This window comes from Furipterus horrens, unplaced genomic scaffold (genome assembly GCF_987537825.1).
Source record: "Furipterus horrens unplaced genomic scaffold, mFurHor1.1.pri manual_scaffold_9, whole genome shotgun sequence".
Lineage (NCBI taxonomy): Eukaryota > Metazoa > Chordata > Mammalia > Chiroptera > Furipteridae > Furipterus > Furipterus horrens.
The window spans coordinates 10,187,959-10,197,279 of record NW_028327179.1 but is presented as its reverse complement, the minus strand read 5'-3'; the positions used below and the strand labels follow the sequence as shown (position 1 = coordinate 10,197,279).

The window sequence follows — 9,321 nt, the reverse complement described above, 5'->3', positions numbered from 1 at the left end:
TCTCTCAATACTTATGTATGTCAGAAAATCTCCAGAACAGAGATGCTCAGTCGTCAGCGGCTCCATACCCAGCCTTCAGAGGAATTATACCTGAGCTCAAGGTAAAACCAAATAGTTCTTTGAAAAAAAACAGAGCATTCTGGAAGATGAAGCAGACTGCACGTCTGCCTTCATCAGTGAAAATTCCCAATGTCAATACCTTCTTGTCCAATGAATAAAAATAAGCAACAGATAAGAAGGAGCAAAAGCCTCCTGAGCTTTGACGTCACTCACTGGTTCGCTTCCTGCAGCGGCTAGGGGCTGGATCAGTACATTCCGCGTGGGCTTCCACCCGAGGGAAGTCACAGCCTCAGTTAGTCGGCTAGTCGTGTTAGGAGCCCAAGGCAAGCAGGTTGCGCTATAACGTGCTGGTTTGGGCCCCGGGAGGTGGAGTCAGATTTCCTGGGTTCAGATCGAATTCTGCCTCTAACCAGCCTCGCAACCCTGGGCAACCACTGAACCTTTCCGGGCTAGGGTCTCCTGGCCAGTCAAGTGAGGATATTAATAGTACCTACCTCCTAGGGTTGCTGTGAGTAATAAGTGAGTTAATCCACAGAAGCGCTTGGAACAGCGCCTGCTGGCACACAGCGAACTTGTTAATATCACGGCCTTTCAACTAAGAGCGCTTTAGGCTGCAACATTCTGCCTTGATATGAAACAGTTCCTGTGAGTTCACAAAACTTGCCTTCGCAGCTGAGTGGCCACGGTTGGGGACCCGGAGAGGAAGGAAAAAAAGAAATCAGGGTAGGGGCAGAAGGAGAGCTGCAGCGTCATTTATCCACCGGAGACCACCTACAGCCGCGGTCTCTCAGCCTTCGGTCTCCTCCACCGTTTCTTCTTCTAGAAGGAGTCGGACCAGCAAGCAGCGGAGCACCAGCCTTTCTCCAATCAGACACCCCAAGGCTGGCGCCACGCCTGTGACCTGGTCCAATCTCCTCTGTCCCCTGGAGGGCGGAAACAAGTTCCTACCTGCACCTGTGACAGCGGTGGCCGCCTCCTGGGCCCCCCACCCCTCCTCTGTCCCGGGTTCAGGTTTCTCGAATCACTTGGCGAATGACGAATGACCATCAGGTGGGCAGTTGTCTTTTCCCGCCGGGGACCGACGCGTAGGAAGAGTCAAAGCATCAAAGTGAGTAGCCGAGGTCCCATTTCCCGGTGGCTCGAGGGCGGCGCTGGCAGGGAAGAGGGACGCGCCCGAGAAAGAACAGCTACTAACCGAGAGAGCCGCTTGGGCATTGACCTGGGACAGCGAACCCGGCACCCACTGACTGGTACCAGGGGAGACCACCAGCAGCAATCGCCTTAGCCGCGCTGCTAGCATAACTTCCAGAAAGAAGCCGGACCTCCCCAGGACCGCGTGGAGGGAGGCCGCGCCCGGCTTCCAGGTTGTCCCAAGCGCACACCTTTCGCATTGTCGCTGGCGAGCGCGGTGCGGATCCGCGCGCTGTGCTGAGCAGGTGAGCGATCAGGTTGGTTCTGCTTCCACCAAGACAGAGCCCGTTCAGGGGTGTTACCCTGGCGGGACTCCCCCCGCGCCCGAGAAGTTGCGAGCCGCAGGCGCTCTGTGTAGTTTTGCGTAATTTGCAAACTTTTCCTTGAGAAATTCGTGCAAAGCCCTTCTGTGCACACAATTTGATTGAAAAGAAGAAAGTATAGAGTAGCAGCAGGACACCCCACCTCCTCCACCAGTGATTGACTTGGGGGTGCTTTTCCGATCTGTAAATTAGAGGGAGCGGGATGTTTGCACAGCCAACCGCGAACTGTGCGTGAGGGTGTGGGTACGGAAAGAACTTTTGGCCCTTTTTTTTTTTTTTTTCCTATTGTTTTCAAGTCCCTGCAGGAGTGTGTCCTGGGGTGTCCTGCGGAGGAGGTCGTGCCACGGTCTCTGCTCGCAGCGAAGGCCGTCCCGCCGCCTCGTGTACGTGTGTAGGCGCTCAGACTTTTTCGGGGGGTTGGGGACCACAACCTCCAATAACAGAGTCGCCTGAAGTTGCGCAGAGCGCAGGCAAATCCCAGGCGCGCCGGGCGTGTGGGAGGGGAAGGAACCCGGCAGAAAGCTGGAAAGGAGCCTCCTCGGCGCAAGCGAATCCTGTGTATTCCTGGAGTTAGTGCCAACACAGACAGTGGGCAGAGGTCTGTGGTTTCCGAGATTATTAGCACCTCAAGTGCTGATAACGTCCTTGTTGCTCCGCAGAATGCCCTTTCTAAAGCTGGGGAGACACAAATTGGGTTGGAATTCCTGGGCACGTTCTCCTTGTAGGAGGGAATTGCGCAAGGAAAAGAATAGAACCCTTTAATTTGTAACTAAAATTCCCTAGACTTGAGTTGGCTAGTATAAACAGACTTGGGGCATATTTTAATACAGAACCAAGGGAAGAGGACATTTGCCGCTTGGCCTCATGTCAACCACCATCCGGGGGTGGCTTCGAAGGGACTCAAGATTGGTCTCTGGGGGATAAAAGGAAGACTAGGTTGGCGGTTTTCAAGGGAAGTTAAGTCTAGCCATACTCCTCTGAAAGTCACAAGGCGGAAGTGTCAAAAGCGGAATTTTTTTCATTTGGTAAAAGCAGAATTTAAAAGAAGCAAAATAAAACACCATGAGCTTGTCCCTCACTCTGCCTGGGTTGTAAGTTACCCTGAAGGATCCTGGGACAGAAGTTCATGGAGCAAAAGCCTTTGGCAAGACTCTAATATTCATTTTTTTACCTTTAGCGGGGAAGTACTTGCTTCCGGGCCCCCTCCTCCCAGGTGCTCATTAAAGAGAAAGCACTTCTGGACCGGGTGGGTCACCTTGGGGCGTCCCTCTACAACAAGGCCGAGTGACAGGGCAGGCCATTTTCCTCCTCGGACCTGGTTAATCCAGATGCCTTGGGACATCCCCTGGGTGGCCCTCGGGCGCTGACTGCTGCTGTTCTGGCGCCAGTTGAGGCCAAGGAATGTCAAGACTCAGTCTTGTGACCAGACGGTGGCGCCCTGGCGGCCACTCCTCCGCCTGCGCCCTTGCTGGGCGCTGCGGTGCCTTCTGTGGGTTGCCCATCTCTGATTTCCCGGCTTCGATCGCTAAGACCCCGGCGGATCCAGTGTTGCGTGGAGCTAAGGGGAGAAAATGGAATTCAGGGTGTGGGGCGTGACTTCGACAAACACAGTAACCAAGTTTTATTTTCTTCCCCAGTACAGACCGCTGCCTCGGATCCTACCCTGCAGCCCGGTTGAGTGAAGCGGGAGAAGGAGCGGAGGGGACGCCGGAGACCACCCGAGACCGAGAGACCGCTGCAGCCGAGGCCCCTCCCCACGCGCGGCGCCCCGGGCCGCTAGGCGTTGGGCCATGGCCGACAGTGGCAGCACCGGCAGCTCCGGGTCCTGGTGGAAATCGCTAACGAACAGCAGGAAGAAAAGCAAGGAGGCCACCGTGGGGGTGCAGCCTCCAGCCCAGCCTGCCCCTGGGGAGCCTGTACCGCCGCCGGAGCCGCCGAACCCGGGCTGGACTGGCAGCTCCCAGGAGAATCAGCTCTCCAATCTCTTCTCCAGCGCTGGCGAGCCCTACAAGCCAGATAGGTGGTGCCCGGAGAAAGCTGCCAGCAGCCGCCGCAATTTGAAAATCTCGCGGTCTGGGCGCTTTAAGGAGAAGAGGAAAGTTCGCGCCACCCTGCTCCCAGAGGGAATCAGATCCCAGGAGGAGGCCGGCTTCCCTGGTGATCCCCAGGATGACAAGCAGTAGCCAGAGTGGACTCTCTTCCCACCACGCCTCCCCAACCCCCAGTTCTAAACCCAAGGATTCTGTCCTGCCCCTGCACTTGGCGTTTCGTTCCACTAAATTCAGAATACTCACACAAGGCCTCCGCGAGTTTATTTTCCTGGAAATGGAAGTGTCAATTGAGTTGTTAATATTTCATGACTCAAGGATGCAGTAAATATGTGTGTGTGCGTGCGCACGCGCGTGTGTGTGTGTGTGTGTGTGTGTGTGTGTGTGAGAGAGATAAGAGAAGACACCCACCACAGAGGAAATTGGCATAATTACTATCTTCAAAAAGCCACTCTGTGGCCTCTGCCCCTGTGTCACCTGTGGGGCTGAAAGGTGCCTCTCGAAGCCATGGCAGCTCACCTGGAATGGTGCAGCCCCTCCAATGAGGAAGCCGGGCTCTCATTAAGAACTTGCTGTCTGTCGGAGAGCTGTTTTTAATGCCTGAGAAATGCATCTTAGAAGTACTGCTGTAGCCTTATACCTTGAGTGAGGGGAAGGGAGAGAGCTGGAAGCATTGTGAGCATGTTAAGTAAGGCAAGACGTCTTTTAACGTTGACCTACAAAACCGTCCTGCCTGTTTTAGTGTGGACTGTTAAAATTGTTGCACTGTAAGACTTCAGGTGACTTTTGTACTTTTTCCATTGCAAGACTGAAGCTCATCATACTTAAAAGCAGGCATGCAAAATCGCAGGGCACAGAATTAATCATTTGCCACACAGTGTACTAAGGGCTACTCTTGGGAAGCTGCAGGGAGAACATTTCTAGAAACCAGCAACACCCAGAGTGGATGGAACCAGTTCCCTGGAGATCCCTATTTACTAACCAAATTCCAGGAAGTGAGGGAGAGTACCCTTTCATTATTCCTAGGTTCTCTTCATACTTCACTGCATCTTCATACGAAAGCCACAATGCTAGTAATCGTTCTTTTCAGTCTCCTTGTGAACCTTACTAACGATTGTCTAAATAATACTCAAACAGAAGGACTGAACTCATGGTTTGTACAAACCAAGCTTCTTTTCCCACTTTTGTTTCAAAAGCTTATTTCTTTGGTCTGACGTATGCATTTATCAAGTTTCAAAGCCTTTAGATCGAACAACCTGAAGATTCTTAACAAAAATCTACCTGTTTGCTTTTGTCATGAACTTCAAGAAAAAGCGTAAATGAATACCACTCGCTTTCAGCAAATTACAGAGAGTTATTGTAGTTGTTAAGGGCCCCTGGGATCTTTTCCCACCGCTATTCAGTTCATTTATAAACATCCAGAAATGCATAGCAGGGAAATTACAATGATCAAAGCGTATATATTTTTTAGGTAATTATAAACAAAAACTTGATTGGAGCTTCTAAATTTGTTATAGGTACATAGAGAGGCAGTTTTCTGTTTCTCTCAAATTTGTAGTCTATAAAATAGCAAACCATGTTGGTTGTCTAAAGAGATTTAACAAAGAAACTTGATGAAAATGGCTAAAATGGATTTAAATTAGTGAATCAAGCTTGGATGCCAGCGGAATAATAGGGTTTATCATTTGAGACGTGAGTTTCCGCATATCAAAGACTTACTCTAGAGAAAATTGCTTATGTGGGGATTACAAACACTACATTAAAAGAGAAAGCAGTGAGTTGTTTTTTTTAATCATGAAAATACTTTTTTTTTGGGGGGGGGTGCATTTAGAACTGGAAAGTATGTGACCACAGCCTCATCAGGGCGAGCTTCCTGGATGAGAAAGACTTTACATCAGTTTTAAGTGGGCCCACTATCTCTTGACTGTGGTGAAGTACTAGGGAAGAGGTTCATTGTGGGGGGCGGGGGACTGGGGCACTGCAGATGCAGGGAACAGAAGTGGTCAAATTAGGCTTCAGAACATCTTCATAGAGTATTTTAAATCCACTCTGTAGAGAGCAATAAAAGTTAGAGTAAGTGACTCTCCAAAATACTTTTCCCACAACAGATTAGGTCCGTACCCATTTATAAAATTGAGCCTGCAATTGCATGATTTTTAAAATCTTATACTAACACTTTAATCCACAGAGTTTAAAAAAAATTTTTTTTTTTCTTTAGAATTTCTTTAGGTCCACAAAACATTGGCATTTTCCCAGGTTCTGTATCTTGTTTTGGGAGCCCATTCAAGTCTATAATTGCAGCAGGTAATCAATAGCAGACATATAGCAGTGGAACTTATTTACAAGACATTTTTACCCCCCTGTTCTGAAAGAATTTGAAACCATGCTAATGGCATTTATGACAGTGAGTGCAATTCACAATCTGCCATTGAGGTTTGTAATTACATAGTTTCAAAGCGGTCCTCTCGTCATCAGGCAGTAGGAAGGCATTGATTTCATCCTAACCCAGCTAAATAGAACCCAGGCAATCGCCCTGGCCGGTGTGGCTGGGCTGGAGCATCGTCCTGTGACTGAAAGGCTGCATGTTTGTTTTCCGGTCAAGGGACATACCTGGGTTGCAGGTTCAGTCCTTAGTCCAGTCAGGGCATGTACAGGAGGCAAACAACTGATGCTTCTCTCTCCCATTGGTTTCTCTCTCTCCTTTCCTCTCTTTCTAAAAATAATGGGAAAAAAATGTCCTCAAGGAAGGATAAAAAAATTAAAAAAGGAGACCAAGCAAAGTTGGTAAGATAAAAGGGCCATGAGTAAGATGAAATAATCTGACCAAGTATCAAATTATTTACATGATTTAGAGGTAATTAATCACATCCCCATAATACAGATTAAAAAATTTTTAAACCTCAAGATCATTTCTAGTAGGTAAAGGGGAAGTGTTGAATCAAATTTGGAGTTAATTAGATCAGAGACTTTTGTTTTTATTAAACCCCCTTACAAATGAAATTTCATCCACAAGTCTGGAAAACCATGAAAGGATTTTAATGCCATGTTTCTAAGTGATGTTTTTTAAAAGGGACAGAAATCTAGTGGTGTGTTTGCTAAATACTTTCATAACCATGATAATTATATACACAGGTAGTTTTTGCCTCAGTAACTCCCCTTGCAAAGTTGGTGGCCAAGCAGTGACTCATATTACAGGTCACCTGAAAGTCCCCTTGTGTTGCTGCTGCTATTGTTCATCCCATTTTGATTTGCATTTCAAGAGCAGAGACTCTCTTTTGCATATACGGTTAAGAGATCCTGCTTCAGTATAACACTTGGAAGTATTTTTTCTGCTGTGAAACATAATGGGAACTCATCAATGCTGGTCTTGTCAAGTTGTTAGACAGGAAATTTAAATGTAATGAACAGCAGGATTGGTTAAAGCATTGTCAGAAATAGTTCTTCTGCGATTCTCAGAAGAGAATTTGGGTACCCCAGAACAAATAATTGAAATGAACAGGGAGAACTTCAAATAAAAGCTTAATCAGAAAGTAAAAGAATGGAACACTAATATTCAGTGATCACAAGGGACTTTTTACAAGAGAGAGAGAGAATATTATTTTTCCCTAGCTGAGAAGTGTCAGCCAGACTGGAAACAAACATAAAAATCTAGCTTGATAACTCTAGTGAGGGAAACTGATCTTTGAAAAGTCTCATTTATTCATGGAGCATTTTATTATAACTATGCAGAATATTAGGAGAGTCTTTCTTGGGATAAGCGTGAGTCTATCTCCATGGCACATAGAAAGTGGGACCAGAGGTATTATATACCTGTAGGTGTCTGCATACAAGTACCTTAGACCAGAAACAAGTATGCAGCCCAGGGGAAACTTTGTCATTAATAAACTGGCTGTCCCATTCCAACAGTGTCCTTCTCACCTGTTTTTAGTAGCCCCTGGCTCGACTGTCATTATGACTGCATTCCCCTTAGGCTCTGAGACACAGAAATGGGGGTGCCTGGGAGGCACAGGAGCACTCCCCAACTCCTGCAGGCACCACATATTGACAACCACTTTGTCCATGATGGGCTTATAGATTGGGAATATGAGATAAATTGCACTCATGGTGAGAGAACATTAACATGAAGGAACTAAGATGTAAGAAAACAGCACAGGCCTTGTCTTCTCTATGGAAATGATAATAGCTACGCACCTGGACAGGTAAGACTGACCCAGGAAGTAAGCAATGCTTCAGGTATTCAAAGCAAGGAATTCAGTGTTGCTTCCAAACCAGATCACGCTGCCAATGATGTAATGTTGCTCTTGGAGTTATCACAGTATTGATAAAACCTCCTGCAATAAAAAGATTTATGAATGAGGTGTGTAACAAGACTGTTTACCCATGAGACAAACATTTCTGGCCCTAAAATTAGAAAGGATCCTGTTGAAAAAGCAGAAGGGCCCTGGTCCTGGGAGAAGTCGGTTGAGCAAGCACTGCAGGAGTGTCTTGGACCTCTGGGCCCTTTTCCAAGGGATTTTCTTTGAGTTACAGGCACCCTGGATTATTCATTTCTTTCTAGTGCCAGTCAAGTGTAACTGCTGACTCACACCCATGTTTTCTATGGCACCTGCTCACAGTTCTCCCTCCCTGACTTGCTTGTGGACAAGGCTTAGCTGATCTGGGTGTCAGACTCTTCCTCTCTGAAGAGATGGCACAGAGTCTATATTCCAGCTACAAAATCCTCTATCAGCAGTCTGCTATTTTGAGTAACTGGTTGTAAAAGCTAGTTCATGTTACGCTTATTGTTTACTATGGAACACAGATTTCTGAGCCCAGGACTGACAGTCAGATAGGGAGACAGGAAAGAGGCCGAGAAGTATAAAGTACAATAAGGCCACCTCCTTATGGCATGGTGGGTGCCGTCACCACCACACTACCACCTGGCCCAGGAGGCAGGGTAATGATGCTCTGTGGAAGCATCAGGCTTCATTATTCATGGTTAGAATCAAGTTGCAGTAAGGATACCTCATTATAGTATATTAGTACTCAAAAGTGTACTTTCACAACTATGATCCCAGTTGTTCCATCAAAGGCCCCAAATTCTGCCACTCCACCTGATTCTCTCCTCTTGTTTAATCTCAATTTTTCCATCCTGACAGGTATGGCTCAGTTGGTTGGGTGTCATAATGCAAAGCAAAAGGTTGCTTGTCCAACTCCCGGTCAGGGAACATGCCTGGGTTGCAGGTTCAGTCCTTGTGAAAGGCAGCCAATCGATGTTCCTCTCCCTCTCTTTCCCCCTTCCTTCCCGTGTCTCTAAAAACTAAATAAAATATTTAAACTCAATTTTTCCATTCTCAGTGGTGTTGTTCTAGGTCAGGAATGTCTCTCTTCCAGACACAGGGACCTGGAGACATCATTGCTTAACTCTTACGCATACTCTGTTTAAAACAATGCGGGATAAGGTCAAGTCCCTCCACAGGGCTTCCACGTGATTATCCAGCCATCCGTGTAATTGACAATTCCCCCAGAGTGGCTATGCCTCTGTAAGTGTCTGTCTGTCCTGTTGCTTCTGCTTGGCATTGGCTTTTCCACCACCTGCCTGGTAAAACCTCCATCAGCCTTTGAAATTCAAGAGTCTTTTCCCAGGTAACTGTCAGGGTCCTCCTTCCCCAAGCAGGATCAGTCACTTGTTGGGAAACATCTATGTGTAGTATCTTCAA

At 47.4% G+C, this 9,321-nt stretch overlaps 1 protein-coding gene across 6 annotated transcripts; it reads left to right on the top strand.

The window, feature by feature from the left end:
• The first annotated feature begins 689 nt into the window (after window positions 1-689).
• PRR15 (proline rich 15) lies at window positions 690-3,872 on the top strand. Of its 6 annotated transcripts, none has more exons than XM_090287069.1 (2): window positions 690-1,168; window positions 3,217-3,872. In XM_090287069.1, the coding sequence occupies exon 2, from the start codon at window positions 3,365-3,367 to the stop codon at window positions 3,755-3,757; it is 393 nt and encodes a 130-aa protein (XP_090143195.1). In that variant the 5' UTR covers window positions 690-1,168; window positions 3,217-3,364; the 3' UTR covers window positions 3,758-3,872. The 6 variants fall into 6 exon arrangements, with proteins under 6 accessions (XP_090143195.1, XP_090143193.1, XP_090143191.1 ...); XM_090287067.1 differs by having other exon boundaries at window positions 3,212-3,872; XM_090287065.1 differs by having other exon boundaries at window positions 690-1,496.
• The last annotated feature ends 5,449 nt before the right edge of the window (window positions 3,873-9,321 follow it).

What these genes read in the sequence shown, in the direction of transcription:
- PRR15 (XM_090287069.1), top strand. Translation starts at nt 3,365, where the DNA reads ATGGCCGACAGTGGCAGCACCGGCAGCTCCGGGTCCTGGTGGAAATCG.